At 37.8% G+C, this 25,487-nt stretch overlaps 1 protein-coding gene across 1 annotated transcript; it reads right to left on the bottom strand.

Annotated features, from left to right (window-relative positions):
• Positions 1-4,158: 4,158 nt before the first annotated feature.
• LOC122808309 (melatonin receptor type 1B-like) lies at positions 4,159-20,574 on the bottom strand. The gene is made up of 2 exons (XM_044079275.1): positions 20,439-20,574; positions 4,159-6,791 (listed from the first exon to the last, which is right to left on the bottom strand). The coding sequence occupies exons 1-2, from the start codon at positions 20,572-20,574 to the stop codon at positions 5,950-5,952; spliced, it is 978 nt and encodes a 325-aa protein (XP_043935210.1). The 3' UTR covers positions 4,159-5,949.
• Between the last annotated feature and the right edge of the window lie 4,913 nt (positions 20,575-25,487).

The raw sequence follows: 25,487 nt of genomic DNA, 5'->3' as shown, positions 1-25,487 counted from the left end.
TCCCTCAACTCCCACCTTAATTAACTCTTTCCTACCCACTCTCTACCCACACAGACCTAACCTACCTATCACCCTACTTCCAGCTTCACTCCTTTGCCATTTAACTCATCCAAGGTCATCCTGTGACAAATACATCTGTTCCAAACTTCACTTCCCTTCAAAAGGAAACACATTGCACAAACACGCTGTTGACCAAACAGATTTTCCCATTTATCTAAGTTGTTGTGCCTTTTCAGCTTTTCCTGGTTAAGGGTCGCCACAGCAGAACTCCGGTCTGCTAATGATTGATAGTAGAATTTTACGTGCCGAGTTACCAGCCCTGATGCACAACCTTCAATGAAGGTACGCCCATTCACGTAATATAATAAAAAATGAAGAAAGTTTTTGTCACAATTTTATTTATTTTTTTAATGTTTAAACATAATAGCCAGCAGCATTGGTTGTTTGCTCTCAACTGTTTTATCACAAGCATCAGAGACAAAGCCAAAAAAGTAATAGAGGGCAACAGTCCGACATATGGACAGATCTCAGATATTGCTCTTACATACTAAGGTGGTAGTATAACAGGTTTAGCATTAAATCACATTTTCTTATGGATACTAAGGCTAAAGCTTAAATGTCTGTAATTATTTAGGGACTGCAAGAATGTGGCAGATTGTACAAGGCTGCAGTGAAATTACCCACACAGATTTTACAAGGAACATTCTTTACAGATGCAGTGGAATTACAGGCACAGATTTTAAGAGGAACAGTCTTCAGAGATGAAGTTCAATTCTAAATAACCGAACTAGCATCAGTTGTCAGGTCTCACATTATTAGCGCAAGAATCAGGGATAACACTACAAATTAAGGGGCAACAGCAAAACACATTTTAAATATCATACTCATATTTAAAAAAATGCTGGAATAACAGGTTTTGCATTATGTTGCACATTTCTGAAGGATATGAAGTTTAAAACTGAAATTCTTGTTATTATTTAGGGATTGCAATCCTCAGCAGTTGCCTGAAGATAAGCTTTTACAAATAATAGTCTGTAAAACAGACCACAACATAAGAGCAAATCAGGGGAAGCAAGATGCAACCTTTAAATGTAAGCTTACTTAAACAGTTCAAATACATCTCTCAACTGTCCAGATTTTCACAGAATGTCCATATTTTTGCCTCATATTTTTAGTTGTTTTTTTCATAAAATTGTGGTTTTCTGCAAAACACTGGCAAATCAATGAGGACAGAAAATAAGGGCAAACATTTGAGTTTCAGACTTCATATCCTTCAGAATCCATGCTAATGCAAAACCTGTTATTTGATCAACTTTCTAAGTTTTTAAGAGCAACATTTAAAAAGTGTCCTTATTCTTGGGCCTTTGTCCTCCAATTATTTGTGTGCATTGTCAAGGTTTCTTACTCTAAGAGTTCAAGAGGTATGTTTCAAATGAGGTATGTTTCAAATGTATTATCCAGGAAATAAACAATTGAAAAAATTACAACCAGTGTGACAATTGGGGAGAGATGGGCAAAGGCTACCAGCCTAGTCAAATAGAATTTGATACATCATTCTGTCAACTGTATAAACAAATGTAAAATACAGGCTTGTGTTTTTAAATGTAAGAAACCACTGTGAATGTGGAACTGCAAAATATGTGACAACATTGCACTCTACTGGCCCAGTGAAGCATGTTGCATCCTTTCATGTTAGAATTCGGCCTGAGGGCGGCTGGATGAAGATTTCATGTCCATTGTTTTAAGGCTAAAGTTTATGACTAGAATTTAGATGTGGAAGGTGCTTTTATTGCTTTAGTTTCTGTTAGCATATACATGTGAAATGTCTTGTATCATTGTAAGTTTCTGTGCAGGTGTTAGATTGCTAAATGATGCAGTTTGTGGTCTGAGAACGCAGACCAGGTGTTAAGATGATGTAATATGAATACTGGGAAAACCTAAGTGTCACAAATGATATAATTTTGGGAGGGCCTTAGAGACATGTTTGTTAGTAATGTTTAAATACTATTTCTCACAAGAGACCTGGAGCATTTTGATCTTGGACATCTAACTTATCAGCACTCTGCTTATGCTCACATGTAAGTTTTTAGCACTGTGATATCTTGTAGGAATAGTTAAAGCTAGTAAAGATTAATTAGGTATTTTTCTTTGAAACCAGGCCTGTCCTACTGTATTATTTTAAGTTTCTGTGTGAACTGTGAACTCTTAGATATCTCTGTGGTGTAGTAGATTTGTCTTGTGTTTTAATTATTTATTATTAAACATTTTTAAAACCTTCTTCCTGTGGCTGGTTTGTGTAAAGATGAAGTATGCTTTAGAGTACATTATATATTTATAGAGTTTAGTGTCTAAGCCCTTCCAGTAAGCCTTAGACTGTATAGTCACATTACCATTGGATATTAATATTGCACAGTAATAATTGGACACCCTTTTAAGGGCCTTTCAGTAGCTCATATTATTAACTGGGTGGTGGCAGTAATTACTACCGTATAGTCTGGGTAAAGGGGCACAGCTGGAGAATCTGTGTCAGCCTTTCCCAGGAGTGTCTGTGAAGTGTATAAATACTTATCTCAAAGTGTGTGTGTGCTGTGTCAGCAACTTGGGCAGGGACACGAAGCGCTGGTTGGACAGAGAGGGTACTGGAGGTTCTAGCTTGCCCAGTTAAGCTGAGACCTGGACCCTATAACTGTGCCAGTGGGGAGTCTTATTGGGGACCTGGTGAGCAAGGGAGCAACCAGCCCCAGACTGACTGTGATCTCTGTGTGCACTTAAGGGAAATTGTACTTTACTGTGTGTATTAATTATCCTTTCCTCTTCTAGGAGATGACCTCCCTGGTGTTAGTGGTGAGGATTGAGGCTCCTTGATTGCTGGGCCAGGGCACACTCATCACAAGTGTTTGGCAGTGGTGGGATCTACTTTACATACTAATTGGCTTGTAGTGGTGTGGGTAGAGTGAATTCTTGTAGCTTATGTACAGTGATCTCTAAAAGTGTTTTATACTCTAAAACAGCCACACAGTGTATACCAAGAGTTCAGATCACAATTGTTTATTTCTTTTGTTAGCTTAGTGTTAGTCAGGGTGAGCAGGCAGCATTTCAGCAGAAGAGTATGGAAAGCTGACAAGGAGCCAGTTGGCAGAGATGTGTCAGGCTAGGGGGCTGGTGCATGGAAAACTGACTAAAGCAGACCTGATTGCAGCCTTGGTTACAGCTGCATCAGAAATCAGCAGCCTGGAGGATAATCAGACTGACAGTGGAGATACAATATTCTCTGAGAATGGACAGCTCAACTTTTCTGCAGTGGACTTAAAAATCCAGCTGGAGCTAAAGAGACTTGAGTTGTAGACCAGGCTTATGGAACTGGAAGCAGCCAAGAGAATGAGGAGCCTAGAAGCTGAAGAACAGGAACAGCAGAGAAAGCATTAGAGGGAAATGCTGACTCTTCACCAGAGTCATGGAGGTAATGGGGAAGGGAGTAACTGGACACCAGAAGTACAAAAGGTCAGTAAATTTCTTCCACAGTTTAAAGAGGGGGATAATTTTGATAGCTTCATTCAAATGTTTGAGCGGGTATGCAAACAGTATGAAGTTGACCAAAGGCTCTGGGTACGGTTCCTGACCCCCTTACTCCATGGTAAAGCTGTAACTTCTTTAGCAAAAATGCATGACACTGTTTTGATTATACTGCTGTAAAAATACATTTATTAAAATGTTTTAAGCTAACAAGGGAGCAGCCAGCCCCATAATGACTGTGATCTCTGTGTGCACTTATGGGAAATTGTACTTTAATGTGTGTATTAATTATTCTTTCCTCTTCTGGGAGACGACCTCCATGGTGTTAGTGGTGGGGATTGAGGCTACTTGATTGCTGGGGCAGAGCATGGTTGTCACAATCAGTTATGTCAAAATATATGTATTGTAACCTGTTTTTTCTGATCTGCTGATATTCCTGACATCATCTACAGACAAGCAAATTAGATTACAAATCATCTGTGTGGTTTCATTGAGAATGTTCAGAAACATAGTAGAAAACAAAATAGGTGGGGAGTTTTTCCTAAAAAAAATTACAAAATATATTTTAATTTTATTTTTTATTAATAGTACAAGGTATCATAATGGATAGCTGACTGTAGCTGTGCATTGAATGAGATTTGCTGGGCAGTGCAGATTTAACCAGATAACTTTAAAAAAACAAGTATGATAAATGACTTTTTTATTTTCTTTCTTTTTTTTCAAATGAGGTCTATTACTTTTTATAGCATGCAGGCAAAGATACTCAGTCACAAAACTTAGGCAGTCATGATTGTGCTTGCACAAATGGAAACATTTAGATTTAAAGGTGAGAGTGCTCAAAGGGGCTGTAGATATGAGAAGAACTGGCACTAAAGGGCAAACAAAGTAAACAGTGCTATAGGCTTAAATGATTAAGTACACAATTAAACTGTGACTTCATACATGTCATTAAGATGTTGGAAACAAAACAGCAAGAAGGTGCTACATTGTGTAATGGAATTAAGATGCCAGGATAATGCCACTCCAAAAGTGTGGGGGCAACAAGTAGCTAAATAACAAAGCTGTAAGCCTGTTACACAGACATGAACCTGAACATGTCAGAAATTGAAAGAAAATATGCCGTTCTTGTATGAAATTCTGGCTTTCTGAAAGTTGATGTTCCAAACAGAAAAAGTTCCCCAAAATCCAAAGGTGCAAAAAACTATTTTTCTTGTTTTATGCAGTGTGGCAAATCCCTCTCAACTCCCAAACTGATGTAGACCAACCCCACAGTTTCATCAACTTGACGTAGAGAGAAATCTACCTAAAGAAGTGAAACATTGCTGGCACTGATGTAGAAATTCCACTGGCAATAATTTCCTATGGGAAAATGCTTTCAGTATTATGCCGTTTGTCTTTTGTTTCTATGTGTTACTAACGCTTGAGCAATGTGGAAGGAAGCCAAAATCTGCACATTGTCATCATCGCTGAATGTACTGACATGGCAGTACTGGTGACTGTACACCAGTCGTATATAATTAGATCTGAAGGTCACAATACTCCATTACAATTAATCATGCTACATTGTAGAAGGAGCAGACAATCAACAACCACCCAAGATCTAAAGGGATTCTGGTGTTCCATGACTACTATATGTACAACATTTTACTGTCAAATGACATAAAATGACATCTTCAGCCTTGAGATCTAGCAGTGCATAAATGATATTAATAAGAGAAACAAGACACTGCTCATAACATTTTTAAGTTAGCTTGGAAAGGTTTGCAGTCTCAGGTTTCTGTTTTAACTATGTATACATCTCCTACAGTGATACTTTCAAATGTTTCCTTCTTACTTTCAATAGATGAACGCACACATCAGTCAATACTGATTTCCAGTATTCATGTGTTGCAGTAAGATTTTCTGGGATTTTTGTTGATATTTCATTCTCATACATATTGCTGGCAGTAACTGATACACACTGTATTGTCTGACAGCACAGAAGGTTACGGTTATGAACTGTTAATGAGATGCTTCCTATAGAGCCGGGTACGATTCAGTCACCTGTCATTCACCTACTATGTGATTGAACAAGTCACTTAACCAGACAGTGCTCCTGGGTCAAGTCTGATAAAAGTCCATATGAATCTTAAATAAGGTATTAAATAAAAGAGATGACAAGTGAATGCAAATTATTCAGACATATTCCTAACACTGTAATTATACACTTATGTCAGGCAATGTTTTTGGAAAGGAATATTCTAATATCACTTGGCAATACTTTAGCATGTGTACTTTTGTTGTTAGTCTTATGGAAAGTGACCTGTATATGACAGAGGCAAATCTGTTTCATTTAAAGCACAGGTTTTGATGGCTAAAATATATGTACATTTTTCTATTTCAAACACTACATTTAGAAAAAAATAATTAGAAAATGAAAAACATTGCCATTTTCTTTTACTGCTTTAATTCGCTCATCCTTGTCATTGTCTGTCGAGTTGAATTCTTCTGTGTTATGTCAGTCAATATTCTTGATTTGCACAACAGAAGAAAAAATATTTTTTTGTACTCGTTTCGGAAGTTTTGGTTGAAGACCCCATAAATGACACCATTTAAGCAACTGTTGAAGTCAGCCAGAAAAGAACTTGCAAGAAAGACCCATTGTGGTGTCTTTCCTACAATGTCAGCTGCATTAATGCCAATTGCAAAACCAATTATGCTGTATGGGCCCCAGCAGAGTGCAAAAAGCACAGAAACAAGAAACATTATCACCATCTGACGCAATTCACTTGACTTAAGCTTTTGTTTCTGGTCCTGTCTGAGACGATATTTGACGTGAATAATCAATATCCATATCCTCAGGTAACAAAGTGACACTAGAGTTGTAGGTATTATAAAATGCACAAACTCAAACACAAGAGTGCACTGACGATTCACAGAGCGCATGAATGTACATGTATATACAATGGGATCATAATCCAACATGTCAAAAAAAATCATTGGCAGCAAGGTTAGAATTGACAATATCCACACAAGACAGAGGTAGCAGCAAGTGTTTTTCTTGGTAAAAAATGTGTCATATTTGAGGCTATGACAGATACAGCAATAGCGGTTGATAGCTATCGCTGTGATGTTATAGACGGATCCAATACAACTTAAGCACTTGATGGCAGCACTAATTCTGCAGTGAAATTGCCCCAACATCCATCTGTTGTAAAAAACTGAGACAACAATTGTAGGGTATGAATATACTGCCACAGCTATGTCAGCAGCAGATAAGCTGACAACAAAATAATTACCTGCAAAAAGCAAAAAAGAAGATATTAGCAGCTATGAAAATAATGTACTGAATACTGTGTACATTTTTATATGAAGCCATGAGTTTTAAATTAAGGATGAACACATGCAGCACATTGCATAGATAAACAGAATGAATTAAATGCACTCTTACAACTGCATTCTTTTAGCTCATCCCGAGTTAGGAATACTTTGTAAAGAATTATATTTTAGCGTATGAAACATAAGCAAAGCAGTTCCACTATAAACAGTTGAATTACACATTGGCAAGGAAACAAGTTGCTAAACACAAATAGCCAAAAAAAAAAAAAAAAAAAATCAGCCTGTAAATATTTTTTGAGAAGCTTAAATAGCCTTCACTCTCAAAGTTATATATGACAATTACAGGGTCATATAAATAGAAAAAGATAAAGGTCCCAAGGTGTAGGAATCACTGCCTGTCCACCCACAGAGCCACATCTACAATAATGTCATAGAAAACAGTTATTAGTATTTTTTATACTGGACAACATGAGATATGTTTGATTTTGAGAAAATGAGACCCATTAATTTTTTTTCACATGAACCTGATTTGGAAAGTGTTTTGTATGATACAATGAAAAGAACCTAGACTGCTACTGTGAATTATTTGTGAAGTATTTTCATTTAAAAGATGTCAACAATTTTATTCAGATAACTGAGATGGTATATCACAACAAACATGCGCGCGCGCACACACACACACACACACACACACACACACACACACACACAACTTTTTTACATAGGATAATCAGTTTCCCAAAGTCTACAGATTTTTTTTTATTTCATTGTTTCACACTGCATTGTACAATGGTACATGTTAACCTGCACTGTCATTGATCATTGCAGGTTGAACACAACACTCACAGAACACTCACTAAGTTAAATGATCAAAAAAAAAAAAGGTCTCCTTTTCTGATCAGTGAATTGAACTATTAAAAAAAAATTAACAATCTACTAGGAGTACATTGTCAAATTACTGTCACTAATGGTACTGTTAGGGAAAGAGATTTTGTTAAGGTAATTTGCAGGGTTGAGGTTGGGGCATGGGCTTTGCCCCCTGTTCTGCTTTACTCATATCTGCTAACCCTCACCTGGAACAAGATCTTAAGAAGAAATGTTTCTGCATCAATACCACTAATCCTGACTGATACAGAGCACAAATACACAGACATACTCTACACTAAATCTATCCCCTAACCCAATCCTAACTCTAACCCTAAAAAGCAAACACTAGCATCCTCTCACACACACACACACACACACACACACACACACACACACACACACACACACACACACACACACACACACACACACACACACACACACACAGCACCACCACAACCAAATACTCTGTGAAATAATCCCTCTCCCCATTCCTGACATGTAAACATGTATGTGAGCATATATCTACCGAACAAGGCCTGATGTAAGATATATTTTCTAAGTGGCAATTGCGTTTATAAACCTTCTAGGTATAATATAATCAGCTTAATAACAGTGTTATATCATACTTTATCAGTCTGTATTAATCATAAAATAAGCACTTTTTAAGCAAATTGTTTCAATTGTGAAGACTTATAGTTTCATAGTTTTATAGTATAGTACTAGGCTATCTGCCCTGGGGCATTTGTAAGCCTAGCCATAGTGATGTGGCTTTTGCCACCCCATGAAATGGTACAAAAAATGTACAGAATAAATTTAGAATACTGTGCCTCTGTCTAGTAGTGACACAATGAAGGTCCCCTTATATAATAGAATTAGTTTACTGTGCCCCTGTCTAGCAGTGACACAGATGTGACCCCTGGGGTAAACTTACGATCTCCCATCCACTCATCAAGATTTCTCTTGAAGAGAGTCAGTGAGGGGCTCTGCCTAATATGAACTGGGATCTTGTTCCAAAGCATGGGAAGCCTCTGGGTTATGAATCTATCCCTCCAGCATGTCCTATTCATACTTGTGCGAGGTTTAAGTCTTTAGCTCTCGTGGTCCTGATGGATTTGGATTTTTGAGGTGGAGCATGTCCATCAGATCCTGATTGGACATGGCCTTGTCGTCAGGCAGAGATCACCTCTGAGCAGTCGGTATGCTACTGAATAGAGCTGAAGTTTCTTTAGTCTGGCAGAATAAGACATATGTTGGAGACCCTTGATCCTCTTGGTGAGGTACTTTTGTGGTCTCTCCAGCTGTTGCAAATGCCGGGTGAGGTACATACCAAATGGGGCATTGTACTCAATCATGGGTCTGATGAGGGAGGAATATAGGGGTACAATGACATCCTTGGATCTGGATGTGAATCCCTTCATGATGAGGTGTGCAAGGTAGAATGTTTTTCTAACCACTTTGGCAACGTGGGTGTCAAATGAGAGGTCGCTGTCGACTTGGGTCCCTAGGTCTCTGATTACTTTTTCCATACTCAGTGGGTTGCTGTCTATGTGATAATTTGTGGGTACTTTGTTTTTCCCAAACGGGATGACTATACATTTTTTGGCATTTAGTTTAAGGCCATGACTCCGGCACCAGTTGTCCGTTTCTGTGAGGCCTTTTTGTAGGATGTGTGTGTCTGCTGGTGTATCGACTATGGCGCCTAGTTTGCAGTCATCTACGAACTTTGTCAGCCACAGCCCTCCCATGTTTGCTTTAACATCTGAGAAATAAATGCCGAACAAGAGGGGTCCCAGGACAGATCCCTGTGGGACACCACTTGTGACTGGCTTTGAGTCTGACATTGCTCCAGTGATTTTAACTTTATGGGTTCTGTCCTTTAGCCAGTTTGCAACCCATCTAGTGACATAAGGGTTTACTTTTAAGCTGTTGAGCTTATCTATGATGCCTGAGTGGGGTATTGTGTCGAAGGCCTTAGCCAAGTCCAGGTATGCTGTATGGACTGCTTTGCCCTCATCAATGGCTCTAGTGACTGTTTTGAAAAAGTCAACCAGGTTTAAAAGGCAGGATCTGCCCTTTACAAAGCCGAACTGGGTGGGGTCAAGTGTCTGTAGGTCCCCTATATCTCTGTTTATGAGTTCCATAATGATTCTTTCCATAGCTTTGCAGACCAGGCTGGTTAAGCTTATGGGGCGGTAGTTTCCAGGGTCTGTAGAGGCACCCCCCCTTGTGGAGTGTTTTGCTATTTTGCTATTCTACTTGAACATATTAGTTTCTATAGCAGATTCATTAACATTTCTGGTGAATATAACCTTTCAATTTTGTAGCATCATATGGTAACCTAAAAAGCACATATGCAAACGTCTGTTTAACAAAAAAAAAAAAAATGTTACTACAGCATGTAGCCAGTTAGTAGAAAGTGTTATCATCTTACTTAAAATGTGCAGTGATTAAAATGGGAGAATTTTTTACATTTTTTCATATATTGACTATCTGCATGAGCTTGCTGGTTTTCATTTTAAGAACATGGGTTTATGCATGGGTAATACATAGCTGCTACTGTGACGAATGTCTGTACTTATGACTAGTATCATTATTTCATTCATGGTTATCCTTCAACAAGGCATTTCCATGACTAGTATACCACTTTGGCACTTCTATGGGGGGTTCTTATTTATTTTATACCTTTTCCTACACTTGGAATGTCCATTGATAATATATTGCTAGCACTAATTACTGTGGAAATTCACTACTTGGTCATAGGCAAACAGCAATGACACAGTTTGTGTACAGTAGATACAAAAGTGAGCAAGAGTATGGAGGTTAATCCAGGATTCAAGCTGCATGGAAGTTAATACATTTTCCTTTAGCCCTTCAAATCACTTGTTCTGCTGATGTGGTGGTATAGAGGTATAATGCCCTGACTATGATCCACACTACCTGTGTTTGATTAGTGGTTCAGGCAACTGATGTAGGGTGAAGGAGGGATGGGCTTTACCATTCTGAGATGGGTGGGTCAGTGTGTGCACCTATGGCCATCTACTGTGTCTATCCCTGGTGGAAGCCGTGGAAGGCATGCTGTTAGACATGCCTAAAAGAGGGGTACATGATGGTGACAGGGTTGAGATACTACAAACACAGGGTTATATGCCACATGACTCCATTGCAAGCCCATGCCCAAGATTTATCATCAGGTCTACAAGGAGGGTTAGGTCATAAGTTAACTCCCCCACCAGATGAATCCACAGGTATGCTGAGCCCCTGAATGCCTAATTCCATGATCAGCCCCAGAAATACCAGATTAAGTTGGGGGGATGTAAGCAGACAAATGGTAGACCCAGTGTGTACAGGTAATGGGCCAGTACCATGAAGAACAGTAGAGGGACAAAAAAATGATGCATGAATTTAAAAAAAAATAATAAAAAAACATAATTATCCTCATTCTCTTACTGATGTAGGAAGATTATTCCACTTGTCTAAAAATTTAAAATAAAAACTTTATTTTCTACTAAGTGGATGTCTGTAATAAAATGGGTCCCAGTAGTGTAGGGCCTCCGTGATCATGGGACCTTCAGGGATAAAACAAGTACTTATTTTAAGTTTATTTGCAAAGAGAGGGACAGCCATCCATACAGAGAGAGCAGCATACAATTAAATGACAATAGCAATATATTTAATCTGGCAAGATAACCCTTTAGTCTGTATTCTTCCCCAGCAAACAAAATTAGGTAGTAAATTAAATATAAAATTGGGATCCATTTTGTTCTCAAGAGAAAATTCTATGGACTTTAGCAACAAATAAGAATGCAAAAGGTGGAATGGGTGATAAACTCTGTCCATGTGCAACATGAAATGGGAAACAGTTTCTCAAAATTAGGTGTACTTGAGAGGTATGTCCCTTTTTGTCTCTGTTTCTAATTCAAAGAAAGTGTGACAGGAGAAGAGATTACTGATTAATTTGCTGCATTGTTGTTTCACTGTGCAGACTCTAACATTAGCCTTCAGCTCTAATCTGCAGGAATGTGTTTGCCTTCCCTTCTATTAACAGATTCCTCTTTAAGAGCTGCCAAATCTGCAGATCATACAAGTGTGACAGTTTTGTGTATTACAGGTACCAATAATATTATTACAACAAACAAAGCTAGTCAAGAGTCAACAAATATGTTCTGTACATCAGATACTGCAAAAAAGCAGTTGCCTCTAACCATCCAGCCGCCAACCCCTATTTTGAAAATTCTTCATTTGGTTTTGGTTAAAAAGTAACTGTGAAGGAAGGAGAGAGAAAGGCTTTTAAACTTAATGTAAGCCATTCTGTGCTGCACGCTACATTGTAAGCACAGTACACAGTACAAAGTCCTTTGAAGATGGAATCCTTGAATAATGGAATAATGAAATGTAAGTTAGAAATATGTGAAACATCTGAGACTCCCTTATGCAGATGAGGTAATCTTCCATATCCTATTTTTGATGCTCAGGTACGCCATGCACAGAAGAGTTATAACAAGTAAATCTGCGCATGTTCTAGCCACTTTGAATGCTCTGAGGATGTTTGTTTTCACTGGTATTCTAGCTGTACTGCATATCTAGGTTTGGCCAAAATACGGAATGTGAAGCAGTGTTTACTAGCCATCATTCTATCATACAGGCAACGTTTTACTCATCTCATCTTTGGTGAGCAGGTAATATAGAACAGGTTCAGAGTGGACAGGTATATTACATGGACTTTGAAGAGTTTATATGGCCCATCTGGGAACAGGCATAATGTGTGATCTTCCTCTACCCGTGGCTACCAAGGTATGAGTAGCCCTCACTATACTTGCCACTGGAACCTTCCAGAGACTAACTGGAGGCATGCTGATTATCTCACAGGCTTCCACCTCAAGGAATGATGTATTTATTTATTTATTTTTGTTTGCAGGGAAAGTCTGACTGGACAGTACCCATTATCAGCAGAGGCCCAGAGGCAATTGTTTACATTGTATTATACTTAGTTCCAGTTAAACACAGAGTAGCTGCACTTTTGTTTACATTTATACACATGCAGGAGTTGCACATACAGTACTTACATTTATACATTCTAAGATTTTTTAGAGATAGAAGTTACTAAAGAGAAATCCTACATGCAACTTAGTGGATCGTACAGGCAGCAGTTATGTATAAAAATATTTTGTGATTGCAGTGAGAGGTTGAGAGTATTTGTCTAAGGAGATTATTTAGACTGTATTGTACAGGGAGTACAAAGTGTTAGCCTCGTGATGACCGTGTGCAGGACCAGGATTTGTTAAGATGTTGTTTAAGCAGTGGTTTAAAACTATTGAGTTTGTTGGAGAGTTTTATTTGTGTGGGGATACTATTCTAGATTTTAACATATTTGGAGTAAAACAAGCCTCTTGCAACATTATTTGACTTATTTGTGAGAAGTAAGAGTTTGTTATCAGTCCAGAGGTCTCTTGCTGGAATTTCGGGCAGTAATATGTTTTTTAGTGCAGGGCATTTTTCTTGATGATGAATGAGTTTGTGTGCTGTAGTTAGTTGCGAATATGTTAGATAGTTGTTCAGTTCAAGCCAGTTTAATTGGTTTAAGCTATGGTAATGGTGGATCCTATTAGGGAGATTGCTGACACATTTAACTATTTTATTGTAGCAGTAGCTGGGCTTCTTTCTTTGTTTAAGTTTATTAGGATAGGAGCAGCATATAATAGAGTTGGCAGTAAGAAGGTGATGGCTGTGTTTTTTTTTTTTGAGTATTGTTTACATTTATTAGGGTATGAGCAGTGTATCAGGGAGTTGGCAGTTAGAAGATGGTAGCTGTGCATTTCTTTTATTGAGTATTGTTGAAGTTTATTAGGATAGGAGCAGTGTATAAGGAGTTGGCAGTAAGAAGATGGTAGCTACAGCTTCTCTTGCAGTATCTGTAAGGAATCTATTGATCTTATAAAGGCAGCCTGGTTTCTGGTGTGTAGATTTAATGGTGTGGAGTATATGCTGGTCATATTTGAGATTGTCATCTATTATAATGCCAGACTGCGGTGGTGGTGCTGCGGTAGCATTGTCACCTCACAGTATGACGTTATCCTGTTCGATTCTCAGCTAGAGCGTCTTCTGTGTGGAGACATGCGTGAATGGGCATTCCTTCATTGAAGGTTGTGCGTCAGAGCTGGCAATCATTAGCGGACCAGAGTTCCACTGTGGTGACCCCTAACCGGGAAAAGCCAAAAGACACAACAACAACAACAACATCTATTATAATGCCAAGAGGTTTATTGTGAGTTGTAGTTTCCATAATTGTATTATTTGCTGACTTTATGGTGAAAGATTGTCTTTAATTTTTGGCAACATTTGGAGGTAAAAAACATTAACTTTGTTTTCTTGGGGTTTAGTAGGAGGTTTGATTCTTTGAACCAGGTTTCTACATAGGAGAAAGATTTTTGGTTAATATCTTGGGAGTTTATTTATTGTCGAGGCTACACATATTAATGTGCATCATCTGCATACTGAGCTACTCTAGCACGGTGAGTGGAGGTGTGGATTTTATTAATAAATATATTAAATACTAGTAGTAACTGGTTGAAATGAAGAGTCGGCTTGTTGCCATTTAACCATAACAATGAGTTTTGCGAAAGTCCTTTTGAGGAGGGTTGAATGAGTAGTTGCTGGTGTGAGACAGTATCAAAAGCTTTTGGCAAGTCTAAAACATGGTGGACACAAGCAGGCAATTGCTCGTTTGTTGGTTTATTACACTGGCATAATGTAGTAGAGCAGTAGTGGTGCTCTACTGAGGCCTAAAACCAGGTTGTGTTTCTGCGAGCAGGTTATTTGAGGTTAGGTATTGCATCAGCTGTATATGTATGCATCTGTCTAATATTTTGGAGAGGTGGGAGAGAATCGCTAAAGGGCTGTAGTTATTAAACTCTGTAGATGTGTCGCCTTTGTGCAGTGGTATGATGTAGGATTTTTTCACAGTGTGAGACATATGTTTCTGCTATGGATCTATTAATTACTATGGACACAGGGAAGGCTATGACTTCTGCAGCCATTTTTAGGTAGTCTGATTGTAGTTGGTCTACAACTGTTGAGGTGTTTTTTAGGTTAAAGAGAAACTTCATTTTGAGTGAGGTCAGTATTGGAATAAACTGTAGAGCTGTGGGTGGTTTTGGTCGGACAAGGGTAGAGAGGGGGGTGCAGATGTATTAGTGTCTAAGAGAGATAATATTGAGTATATAAAGTAGTAATTAAACTGTGTGGGGATTGAGTCTGCCATATTGTCTATTTTTGTAGACGGAGTGCTAGTCTTGGCAGGATGGAATAGTTTATTCAGTGATAACCAAAATTTTTTGTGTTGTTTTGATGTTTGTCTTATAGGTTGGTATAGTATGTTTGCTTGTCCTGTTTGAGATGGAGTTTTGCAAGGTTTCTAAGATGTCTAAATTGCTGGAAGGCATTTTGACTTCTATTTTATGCCATTTTTTTCAGGCTTCATCCCTTTTTATTTATTTTTTTTGTTTTGTTTCATTTGTTAGCCATGGTGCAGGTTACCCTTTTATTATGTACTGGTGATAGATTACTTATGGCCTGTAAGAATGTGTTAATGAAGTCTTCTACAGCAGTATACAGTACAGCACTGTTCTAAGTACATTCCAGTTATATTGCTTTAGAGTTTCATTGAAAATATCTTTGGTGAAAGTGGTTGTATTTTGTATTTAGTAATAAATAATATGTTTATCTAAATTATGGTGAGTTCTAATGGCATACGTTGGTATGTGGTCACTTATGCTATCTGAGAGGCAACCTACTTTCATCAGTTTGTCTGTTTTGTTTGTAAGGATCTAGTCTAATGTTGAGTGTCTTCCTAAAGATTTATTGATTCTAGTGGGTGTGGTTATTAATTGTAAGAAGTTGTACAAGTTTATGGACTCAATGTGGATAGTGGAACTTCACCAATCTATATTTCAGTCTCCAACTATTAATGTTTCTTGGTTAATTTGTTGGGATATCCAATACAGGATGTTTTCAGCAGTATCAATGTTATTCCTTGGTGGTATATAAATTTCTGTTAAACATATAGTTTTCCCATTGTTGATTTTTAGGAGTGCTATCAGAAGTACATCATTGTTAATTTGGGTATTTCGTTTTTAACTTCTCCAAATCTTTTGGGTTTCTAATACCATGATGGGAATGGACCCCATCATAGCTTTCAACCTTCCATCTCCAAAATGAGGAACACTTGCCTTCATAATGTGGAACAAATGGGCAAAATGTGGAACACATACTAATGGCTTACTAACAACTTCAGCTAGGAAGGTCATAGGATGGTTAAAATATGCTGGTTTTACTTATAAAGAAGATCTTTTAATGAATTAATATGATTAATTTATATTTACCATGGATTTCACTTAAAATAATTCCTAACACTGAATGTGTGACAGACTCTTTCAATGTGGAACTTTGAGGAACTTCGAGGAACATGAACTTTTTAAGACCTCAAATGAGGTACGTTCCTCGTAATGAGGTACACTTCCCATTCCTAAGTCAAAGTACAATTAACATTCATGAAATTAGTATTGTTTCACTCTTTGATGTTAGCCAAAAGTGCACTTCGCAGCATCCGCAATGTGCCCAGTAATGACTCCTTCTGCAATTCGTACGGTGCTACATGAATTGGTAACATACCTAAATATGATTGTAAATTATTTTTTATAAGACCAGTTGTTCCTACTGCCATTGGAACTGTCTGGGTATCTTTCTTCCACATGGCTCTCACTTCTGCCTGCAGATCAAGGTATTTTATGACTTTGTGTCTCTCTGTATGCAAAACACTGTAGTGACTAGGTGTGGTGATTTCAATGATCAATGCTACTTTTGTCTTCTTTTCTTGGACCAATATATCTGTTTTTCTAGCATCTATCTTTTGAACTGTTGGTATTGGGTGATCCCATGTAATATAAACTTCATAATTTTCTATGATTCTTTGTGGCTCATGTTCCCAGTGTTTTTCAGCCACTTCGATATCATAATATTTGCACAATCTCCATTGTAACAGTCTCAGCACATTATTATGCCTTTCAGTATACATTCCCTCTGCCATTAGCGCATTGCAACCAGCAACAAGGTGTGTTACTGTTTCCAATTTGGTTCTACAAAACCTACATATGTCTGTTTCTCCCACATGTTCAATGGACTTTGTAAACCAGTGTGTACGGAGCCCACTATCTTGGGCTGCCAATATTAACCTTTCATTTCTTGGTTTGAATTTGCCTCTCCTTAACCATTCCTGCATTCATTCTTGATCAACATTAGGCTCTTCCAGAGGTTTTCTATACTTGCAACTATATTTATGTTTATTCCACATTTCTTGCCTTTTAGTCTGGTCCTTCACCTTATATTCTTTCTTTTGTTTTTTGGCACATTCAGTTGCTGCCTGGTTTTTATCTACTTCTGGCTTGATTTCCATTCCTGCTTGACGTCAATATGCGTCTGCTAAATTAAGCAGAGATGTCATCTTAGATTTATTTTCCTTATGTTTCAAAACTTTCACTACATTTGGATCCTGTGAGGTCAGTGGATATATGTGGAGTCCCACGATTGCAGATCTATATATGTAATCAATTTCAAGGAGGCCCATCCCTCCTTCGGAAAGGTGAATATATAATCTTAGTATACACTGATTTTTATGAATCATTTGGTGAGCATAAAGCATCCTTCTTGTTTTAATATCCAATCTGTCCAACACTTTTTGGGGCCACTCAATCACTCCAAAACTATAAGTTAGGACAAGAAGAGCAAATTAATTTATGGCTTGGATCTTGTTCCTAGATGTCAATGCTGTTCTCAGGATTAATTTAAGTCTTCTAAAGTACTCCTTACTGAGCTTTATTCTCATTTGTTCATGTTTTATTGCTGCTCCTTCATCAATTCCCAAGTATTTATACACTCCCTCTTGCTCAAGTTCTTTTATATCACATTCTTGTCCAAAACTGATGTTTTCCTGATGCTGCAGTTTTTCTTTTTTTAAAGGTTGCTTTTGCACTTTTGTATTTCCTGTGAGAGTAAGGTGATGGTTAGCTAATTGTTATAGATGATGCTACTCTACCTCTGTGCTTGTTTTGCCTGTCTTGCCTTAGTATATTATATCCTGGGGGTGATCTAATTTTCCGTTATTTCTTTTTTTAACTAGGTTTTGGTAGCTGTGAATATATCAGGAATATATTTGGCAAGGTAGGCATGGATGTCAGGGACTTTATTGTATATACTTCTTAGGTTCATATTTAGCAAGGTGAATTTGGGTTATGTTTTTTGTTGAGTGGTATTAGATGACTGATTCACTTCAGGGTTGGAAGTGAGGATTTTATGAATAGTGGGACCTGGGTTGGGGTGAATATCTCAGCTAATTATTTGGTTTGGTATTTGTTCATGAATTTGGATACTTAGCTTTAAGGTATTTATAGATAAATAGATCAGATGTGCTTTGTATGGAGAGAGACAGGTTGAAGAGAGGTTGATATTTTATATGAGGACTGGTTGAAGTCCTATGTATTTAAAGGAGGTAGATTTGATAATTGGTGATGAAGACTAGTAAAGTTAGGGGGAATAGTAGAATAGTCTGAGCTGGGGCATCTTATTTAACTTGGGTCTTATCTTTGATGTACATTAGAATTAGAAAAAGTTAGGAGGGTACTGGCTTGGTTATTGGGATGTAATTTAATAGTTATAGGGGTAATGAGTAGGACAGCTTGAGACAGAGTATTGGGTGGTAAACTAGAGTGAGGCTTACTATTGGGAGTAATTCTGTTGGTTGCTTTGTGGGGTATGTGGGTGCTGTTACAGAAGTATAAATGCAGATTAAGAGGGGGTGGGTGGAAATTGGGGATGGATACTTCAACTATTCCTTGATGTACTGTTGGTACACATGGATCCGTATATATATCTTTCTCAATTGCACCATGGGACTGAGACAGTATATTGTATGCCTTCTAAGGAAAGGCACCCATGTTGCTAATAGGGTCCCATCTGGACCAGTGGGGTAATGGTATTGCCATGTAGTATGTGATGCATCACCAGTGTGTTAACCCAGCATCTTGACAGTGCCTGTAATTCTCATACTTAACATATAAGCTAATTACTGTACCACCTCTTCCTGTATGGTAGGATTCCTCATAATCACCTTGTTGATAAGCACAATGTATTATGTTGGTGCCAACTATAATCATTTCTGTCTCTATAGAGTGCCATAAGAAGTAATGAGTAATTCCCCCTTCCCCAACTTTGTTATGTGTCCCCTTCTTGCTTTGTTCCCCAGTGGATGAAGGCTACCCACTTGACTCTTGACTAATGATACTAGACCATAAACCCCAGTTGCTGCTCTGGACTGATAACAAACTCTTACTTCTCACAAATAAGTCAATAAAAGGAAAGAATCTCTCTCTCTCTCTCTTCTCTCTCTCTCTCATATATATATATATATATATATATATATATATATATATATATATATATATTTATATTTATATATATATGGGTCTAGGACACATGCTCAACTAGCATGTGTCCGAATTACAAAACACCGAACACACATACACGAAAATGCTTAACATCAAAAAACGCTTCCGTGTATGCGTAGTTAAAAAAATAAATCTATGTTTCTGCAGGGGGGCTTCACTCCCTACACCCCCACACCTCCCTACTTTAATATTCCCACTCGAGATTGCACTACAGTGGGAAAAAGGGAATTTTCCCTTACCCGCACTGTAGTTCGACAGGCACACATACACAGAAGCGCTTGTCGATGTTAAGTGCTTCCGTGTATGTGTGTTCGGTGTTTTTTGATTTGGACATATGCTAGTCGAGCATGTGTCCAGATCCCATAAATATATATATATATATATATATATATATATATATATATATATATATATATATATATATATAAATAACAAAAATAAACTAACATTGCATAATTGAGTAATGGGTTTTAGCTTGTCAGGCTGTTAGAGTTACGTCGTCATTGTAAGTAGTAAGTATACATATTCACTAACAAATACATGACTTAATTATAATGACTCCGTCAAGTGGAAGAAAATGTGGTATGGTAATTACATTTAGTTTTGGAAGTGAAAGCATACCTGACCCTGAAGCAATACATCTTGATATTCACTGTTACATTAAACAGATTGCTTATGCCATTTAATGGAAATAAATTGTACAGTTATCAAGTTGTATTAGAATAAATGTAGTAGTGCGAAAGAAAGAATACGACTGTCAAAAAGTATTTCTGAGTTTTTTCACCTTGCATTATTAAATGCATGATATGTGCAGTTTCATATTCGGCAGTAAAATTTCCCTTCTCTCACTTTTGTGTTATTAATATAAAGACATTAGGAACATAACACTTATGAGTCCTGTTGTTGTTCCCATCTCTCTCTCTTTCTGTATCTCTGTTTTTTTTTTTCTTTCCTTTGCTTTTTATTGTTTTTTCTCTTTCTTTCCCTTTCACATTCTGTTTTATGCAGGATAAGCAGTGCCCAGACATGCTTGGCTGCATGCCTCCCAGGTGAATTAATAATTGCCAACTCTCCCCCTCCCACCTGGAGACAACTTACGAGTGTCATGACAAAGACTCTTTCCCATGGGCTCCCAGGTGTGTCATAGCATGGTAATCCAGAACAATAGGTTTCATAACCTGGGAGATGCTGTAGTTAACTGAGAGATGCAGAGGCATTTTTGCCTATATAAGTCTGTCTTACTTTTTGATTCGCTTGGCTCCAACTCCCAAGCCACTGAAGGACTCAACCCCACACCATCAGGGTCAAGCAAACCAGGTACAACAGAGTTGGGCAGATATTTAAGATCCTCTAGACTGAAGTGAATATTGCTCTTCATACCCCCAACCCTCCATTTGTATGTCTACCATCTATATGCCTTGTCTGCCACCCACTACCACTGTCAGCTCACCATACTGATGCTGTTTACTTTGTCTGCCCTTTATGTTTAATGTGTGGAGCCTGGCTAAGTTGGTGAACAAATGGTTGACTATATTGGACTCTTGCCTTATTTGTAAAGGAATATGCATGACTGCCTATCATATGTTTTGGCATGAAAGTCTGTAAAGGTCTTTGGGCAAACAGTGGTGTATTGGACTATTAGGATAGCAGGTCACACACTCTCAGGTGAATCACTACATACTTACAGACAGTAGATTTAAGTAAGCCGCAGAAGATATACCTTTTACGGTTAGTGTTGCAACCTATCTATATATTGCTTTCAACTGGAAAACCCACAGAAGAACACTTTAGTTTCCTGGATTAGTCTCTTTAAAAGATATTATACTTTACTTTCCAAAGATGATGGAAAGGACTGGTAGTACTAAACTGGATGTTGAAGATTCACTTTTTATGAAGAAACACTAGCCATATGGCCTTTTAAGCTTTTGTTATGTGATGTATAATCAGTTATTACTGAGCATCTCATGGTTTTCTTATTTTAATTGTACTGCTATAATCTGAAATTCTTAAAAATGTCACATGTTACTACACTGTAGAAAGTTACAGAAAGAAGATGGTAGGCAGTCTTACCATATGTATCTATATTTTTATATGCAATCACAGAGCATCTCACTTTGCAATGTTACATATATTTCTCAAATGTTTTGGATTCACTGTTTTCCTGTTAGTTTTTTTTTTTTTGCTGACTTAGATTGATCTGTTAAAGATATGTTGTATTGCTTTTCAATAAAAAAATAAAATAAAATAATAAAAAAAAAATCTTTAATTTTTTTCCCCAACTCTCTCTTTCTCTGCCACACTGTGTCCTTCTTCCTTCCCCAACATCCCTTATTAAAAAAAATGTAAAAATGGGGATCTATCCCAAAGAAAAACATAGTACTCATCCTGTCCCACCTCTTCCTGTACAATCCCCTTAACAAGCGTTTTTGTGTTTCCCTTATCTGCTCGATTTTCTGTTTGCAGTAGTTTTATCGTTCCCCTTTCTATACTTATGAAGGCCATAACAGGTTGTCATTATAAGGACACAGAGTGAATAAATAGCATTAAATTAGTTTGGGAAAGCTGTGGGCCAGCAGCACTGAGCCCAGCTCATTGCACTGTTTTGTGGAAAATCTTGACAGATCCTCTCTGGTTCAAACCTGCTGCCTCTTGACAAAAGTATATAACAGCATTAAGGACATCATGTGCATACTGATTTCTCCACACATGTCTATACTCATTTCTTGTCAGTTTAGGCTGACTAAGACATAGAAGAGCAGTCTGATGATGGAGACTGCAAAAGGTGAAAGTTGTGAACTTTTCAGAATTATTTTATATCTGCAAATCGTAGAGATAGGTGCAACATTATGGCACCTAAAGTAACGGGACCTATGTCCTGACAGGTATATATGACATTCACAAAAGTGAAATGACACAACAGGATGCATTATTGCCATAATACCCAGAAAGCTATAGTTTTAGTTATATTAACCAAATGAGGGTGCACATGATGGGATAAAACATTCCCTGGTGGAGGAGGAAGGTGACAACTAATTGAGAGGGAGCAGGAAAGTTCAGGTGTGTAGAAGTGCATTGCATTGTAGCAGCAAAAAAGCACTGCAGAGTCAAGTACGAGAACTGGCTGTGAAACCTCAATGAGGAGAGGCAGAGGGGTTAACAAATATGCCCATATAGAGATGGAGGTGGAGGAAAACAGGGCTGAGTGACCAGTTTGTACATTGTTAAGGACAAATAATGTGCGACATGACACTCTTACCAGCAAAGAGAAAGGGATGGTGTGGACATAAAAATACAGGGATTGAACACCACTGGAAACAAAAAGGAGAAGAACATTGAGGACCAGTCATGCTGACCTATGTGTAAAAAAAGGTGTTGAAGAATTGGAGCAGAGTGGAGGAAGGAGAAATATGAGATGTATCTAGAAAGGAGAATAATCAGAAGAGAGGCCCATTGAGATCTAATGTCTTTCAGATGGCACAGGTGATGCTCATGGTCACCTGGCCAGAATAAGGCATTCCAAGCTCAGAACCTGCAAGGCAAGGTCACTATGGAAGTGGAGCACAGAAAGTACAGATCCATGTGCTGGGGGGAGGCTTGGTCTCCAATTCCTGAGTATCACAGAGTAGGTTAGAGAGGAGGAGGGTTTATGGAGCGCTGAAAACTGGGATGTAGGGGTTGTGAATAATCCAATAGACAACATATGCGGAGTGAAATAGAAGCATAAAGGCTGAATGCAGTATATCTACAGGAGGTGAAGCCATGAAAGAGAAAGATGGGGAATGTGTACAAGAAAAGATAAAATAGGGCAGATATGTTTTGTGTAAAAGGAATGGTGGGAAGAAAGTGTGGCTGGGACAAGTGGTAGGTTGATGGTATGTAGAGGTACTGTTTAAACAGGCAAACAGTACTGGCATCTTTTTATGGCCCAAACAGAAGTAAAGTATAAGAGATGATAAGCTGCGTAGAAACAATTGAAAGGCTGAGGTAAAATGAAGATTGAATTATATAGTCTGAGGATTTTAATGTAGTGCTATTGTCAAGCCTAATGAGGTTATATAAAAAACAGAGTTTAATGAAATATATCAGAAAACTCTAAGAAATGTATGAAAGGGTTAGGGTTGTTGGATGCATAGAGGGAAAAAATAGTGGGTGGGAAAACAGTTTATGTTTAGCTGAGGAAAGAAAGCAGGCAAGCAAGTTGGATATAATCAAGCAATGAAACCTTATAGGAGGTGAAGGCATTAGACATATATAGGAAAAGAATGCTGGATAATTACTTGGTTAAAATGTTGTCGAATGAGGGCAGGGAGGAAATAGAGAGAAAGAGATGGAACCTGAAAAGGTATTGTGGTGCAAAACTGGTACAGTGGTTACTAAAGATGGTTAGTGAGTAGTTCAAAGAAATCAGTCATACAAGGGAGTGGCAGAACTTGAAGAATGGGACAGAATAAAGGCTGCTTGGAAGGCAGAAGTGGCATGGTATAGAGGAAGCCAGCATATATGTTGATTGTATTAGACAGGGGAAATAAAAATGTAGCAACATCAGGAGCAGATTAAGATTAATGAAAAATAAGAGAAGTAAATGGAGGAAATGTTGATGAGTCAGATAGAGAAGATTAGGGAAGTGCAAAAGGATCTAAACGTAATGGAGGCAGGACAAATACAGGCAGAGTAGAGGTAAATGAAGAAATAAAGGGGAGATAATTGGTTTCTGCAGTTGAAACAGAATACAGCCGGAGAGTTTCTTGGAATAATGAGATAAGAAATTTGTTGGGGGTCCGTATGCACAAAAAGAGTCAGGTCAGATGATGATTAACTGGAAGAGAAATAACTCAGAGAGGAAATCAGGGAGCTGAGTATTTATAGGTAGTGGCAATTAAACATATGAAAAAATGTAAAGGGGAATGTCCAGATATTTTCCTGATTATTTCAAGTTAGTAAGACAGCAAGTAGGTTGTATTTGGTGAACTTCCTTAGCAGACTATATGAAGAAAAGAAGTGTGAGAATCAATGTGGTAGCCAGAGATGTTGGTGATATATAAGAGAAGGGGAATAGAGGTCCCAACATTTATAGACTGACTACTTCATGCAAAGTTTGGCTATGATATTGACATTTGGCCTGGATGTCATATTACTGAAGGTGGGTATTATAAAGAGTGGTCATCTACAGATCATTGGAGACATTTATTTAAACATATGAGATGTACAGAGGTGGCAAATCTAAGGGTACTTCTGGATGTTCAGAAGGTTTTGAATTAGTGAGCTGGGTCTTTATAATAATGATGACCTTGGAGCTAATTTCATAAATAATGATTTTTGGTATTATTATAGTAGTATATAAATGGCTACATTTACAAATTAAGTAAAATGGAAGTTGGTCAGATAAGGTGAGGTTAGGAAGATGTACAAAGCAGGACAGTCCATTGTCCATGAGGATCCTTGTTCTGACCATAAAGAAATTGGCAGAAAGACAAAACTAATATAAAACTGGTGAAACTACAAGATAACTCTACTTAATCTGTTGAACTTCCAAGTGAGTACCTTAAAATAGCAGCCACTAGTATTGCCTATCCTGTCTCAATACTTATAAATAGGTCACTCCAAGAAAAGGTCACTCATTATCCCACTGCACAAAGGAAGAAATTCAGCAGACATTACTGAATTTAGATCTATAGCTATCCCCCTCTCCAAAGTACTTGAAAAATGTTTTCAAAAACAATTGCTAAACTATCATCTGAAGGAAGAACTCCTATTCCCTGTAAAACATGGCTTTCATTCTTCCCACACTTAACACTGTACTTCTACCCTGTATAGATAATGTCAATAAAGCTAGAGATAATGACACATTAGCCCCCTTATTTCTAGACTTGTCTAAAGCCTTTGACACTGTTTGTCACAGCAAACGTCTACTTTAAATGTCTTCATTAGTTCTCTCTCTCAGCTTCTGTAGTTCATAATCTACCTATCAAATAGGTATCAGCCAGAAAAAATGAAATTCCACCCTGTGTCCATACCTCCCACTCAACGATAGTGTACCATAAGACTCTGTCCTTGGTCCCTTCCTATTTAACATTCTTACTAACACCCTTTGTAAATCCCCACAACAGGCTTCCCTAATTCAGTACACAGATGATTCCGCACATCTGACAACATGGAACACCTCCAAAAAATTATTCAGGAAGCATTAAAAGCTACTGAAGCACAACTTTGTAACTCACAACTAATGCTCAATCCTAAAAAACAAAAAATTTTTTTTTTTTCCAAATCCCTCTCTTATGAATAAATAAAATG

This window comes from Protopterus annectens, chromosome 8.part0 (genome assembly GCF_019279795.1).
Source record: "Protopterus annectens isolate FY-2018-M chromosome 8.part0, PAN1.0, whole genome shotgun sequence".
Classification (NCBI taxonomy): Eukaryota; Metazoa; Chordata; order Ceratodontiformes; family Protopteridae; genus Protopterus; species Protopterus annectens.
The sequence above is the reverse complement of the archived record's forward strand: the minus strand, read 5'-3'. Positions and strand labels throughout refer to the sequence as shown.